General features: G+C 29.5%; 1 protein-coding gene across 1 annotated transcript in view; it reads right to left on the bottom strand.

Annotated features, from left to right (window-relative positions):
• Positions 1-1,784: 1,784 nt before the first annotated feature.
• The window catches only part of LOC119837179 (nuclear receptor coactivator 6-like), a 7,888-nt gene continuing 7,633 nt past the window's right edge, over positions 1,785-2,039 (bottom strand). The window contains exon 6 of the mRNA XM_038362703.1: positions 1,785-1,792. Within this exon, the coding sequence (XP_038218631.1) occupies positions 1,785-1,792 (8 nt within the window). The remainder of the gene's footprint in view (positions 1,793-2,039) is intronic.

Here is a 2,039-nt window from a genome sequence, read left to right as displayed (position 1 = left end):
AAATTGCTAATTTAATGAATAAAAATTTATACGGTTATAAACACAACTGCACTTGAGCGTGGTCCGAGAGGAAGAGGACCCTTTTTTACCTTGTATACATCGATATTGAAAAAAAACATGACGATATAGGATTTACATATTAGTTATTCCTAATGAATATGATTCAGTCTATTATTTATTAATGTACTAAAATTGTAGTTATTATTTAGTTTTCGAATAATATGTTGCACATCATATACTATTTAGACATCACATTATAAAGATGCATACTTTATACTATGTGGATTTAGAAATTGAAAACTTTTTCGCGGATTTTAAACGAGATTTATTCATTATACTATTAAGCCAACTAATAATAATATAATACTTGCCTAAAATCAAACGCAAGAAAATACTATGACGATTTGTACTATTTTAAGCTATATACACATATCTTTACGATACCAAATCTACTTTCACACTAAAAGTACACTGAGAGCTGTTATTTCTCCAGCATAAATAAATCACACACACATACACCTGTTTTTCTTTGACATATCAGTCCATCACAGCCTTGCCGCGTTGCCTTTTAAAGCTAGTTTTAAAATTTTCCCTGCACGTGGATTTTAATACTTAAAGCAATGGAGTTTTTCCCAACATCGTATTTCTGTATTTTTACATAATTCATTTGGTTTGAGAGTATTGCCTTTCACACTGGTTCATACTACAAAATACTTTACATAACTTTTGGTATTATAATGGGATGGGACCTGGGATGTGTTTTATGTCACCTTTATTTTTGTCGTGTACTGGGATTAAAGCATCTATTGCACTAGACATAAACTCTTTTATTCCTTAAATAGGGCTTTTGTAAGGCTTCGAGCTAAAACCACCACGCTGGCCATGGTCACATTGGCACGTTCGCATATAGCATTGACGATTTCGGTCCATTGATAGCATTTCCTAATAGCTCTTTCCTCCAGTCACTGGAACAATGATGATTTTACGTATTTATTAATTCTTTATTGCTCTTAATAAAACTACATAAAACTTGATAAAGTTACATTATAAACAAATGGCGGCCTTATCGCTATATAGCGATTTCTTCCAGACAACCAGACGTACAGAGCATAAATATAATACGAAGGATTGAATAAAAAGAAATATATAATACTATGAATAATGGCTATTACACATGTAAATCAATATAATGATGATGTGTGTATTACGCAGATACATTAGAATCAATTTCAGAATATAGACTCCTCTGCGCGGATTTACAATATAATAAACAGAATTATATACATTGTATACTAATATATATTATATAGTTATATATATATTGTTGGAGTTATAGTTATTGTACTGTATATATGTTGATAGTACAAGATGAATGAGTGATGTATAGATATACTGAACACATGTTGTAAAATAAATTAGATTGTCCAACCCGCGCAGCTGAATAAGCTATTAAATTGAACCATACAGCTACGACTTTCTCAGTTCATTTCTCTATAATATCGAAGAATTTTCTTGGCAAATTTTATGTGAGTTTTTAGTCGCATAGAAATGTAATAACTTCATATTGCTTGATCTATTCTCGGCGGTTATGTTATTGTAAAAAAATACCAGGAAATTTATTTGATATACTAGAGAAAACTTAACTTCGATCAATATTCCTAGCTTTGATATACTAGAGATGTATGTATGGATACTCAATAGTTGAGTCATAGAATTTTGCTTTAATGCTGCGTTATGAATAGATAAAACAATAAGATTATTATGGGACTATTTAGAGCAGCCCATTATTCGTCTAGAACATGTTAAAATGCAATTTTAATATTGTTGTATTATAGAACGGATGGCGGCCGTTGATATACACTTTCCAAAACAGACAATATTTTAACGTTAAATTAAACCATTTATTAAAATAATAAAATAAAAAAAATATAAACCTTTCATTTTCCATAAAAAACATTATGTACATTATTATTACCTTAAAAATATTACCGAGCAGAGAGCTATATTTTCTTTTTATAACATTACTTATTATTATACAT

Source organism: Zerene cesonia, chromosome 26 (assembly GCF_012273895.1).
Source record: "Zerene cesonia ecotype Mississippi chromosome 26, Zerene_cesonia_1.1, whole genome shotgun sequence".
NCBI lineage: Eukaryota > Metazoa > Arthropoda > Insecta > Lepidoptera > Pieridae > Zerene > Zerene cesonia.
This window is presented reverse-complemented; position numbering and strand designations above follow the sequence as displayed.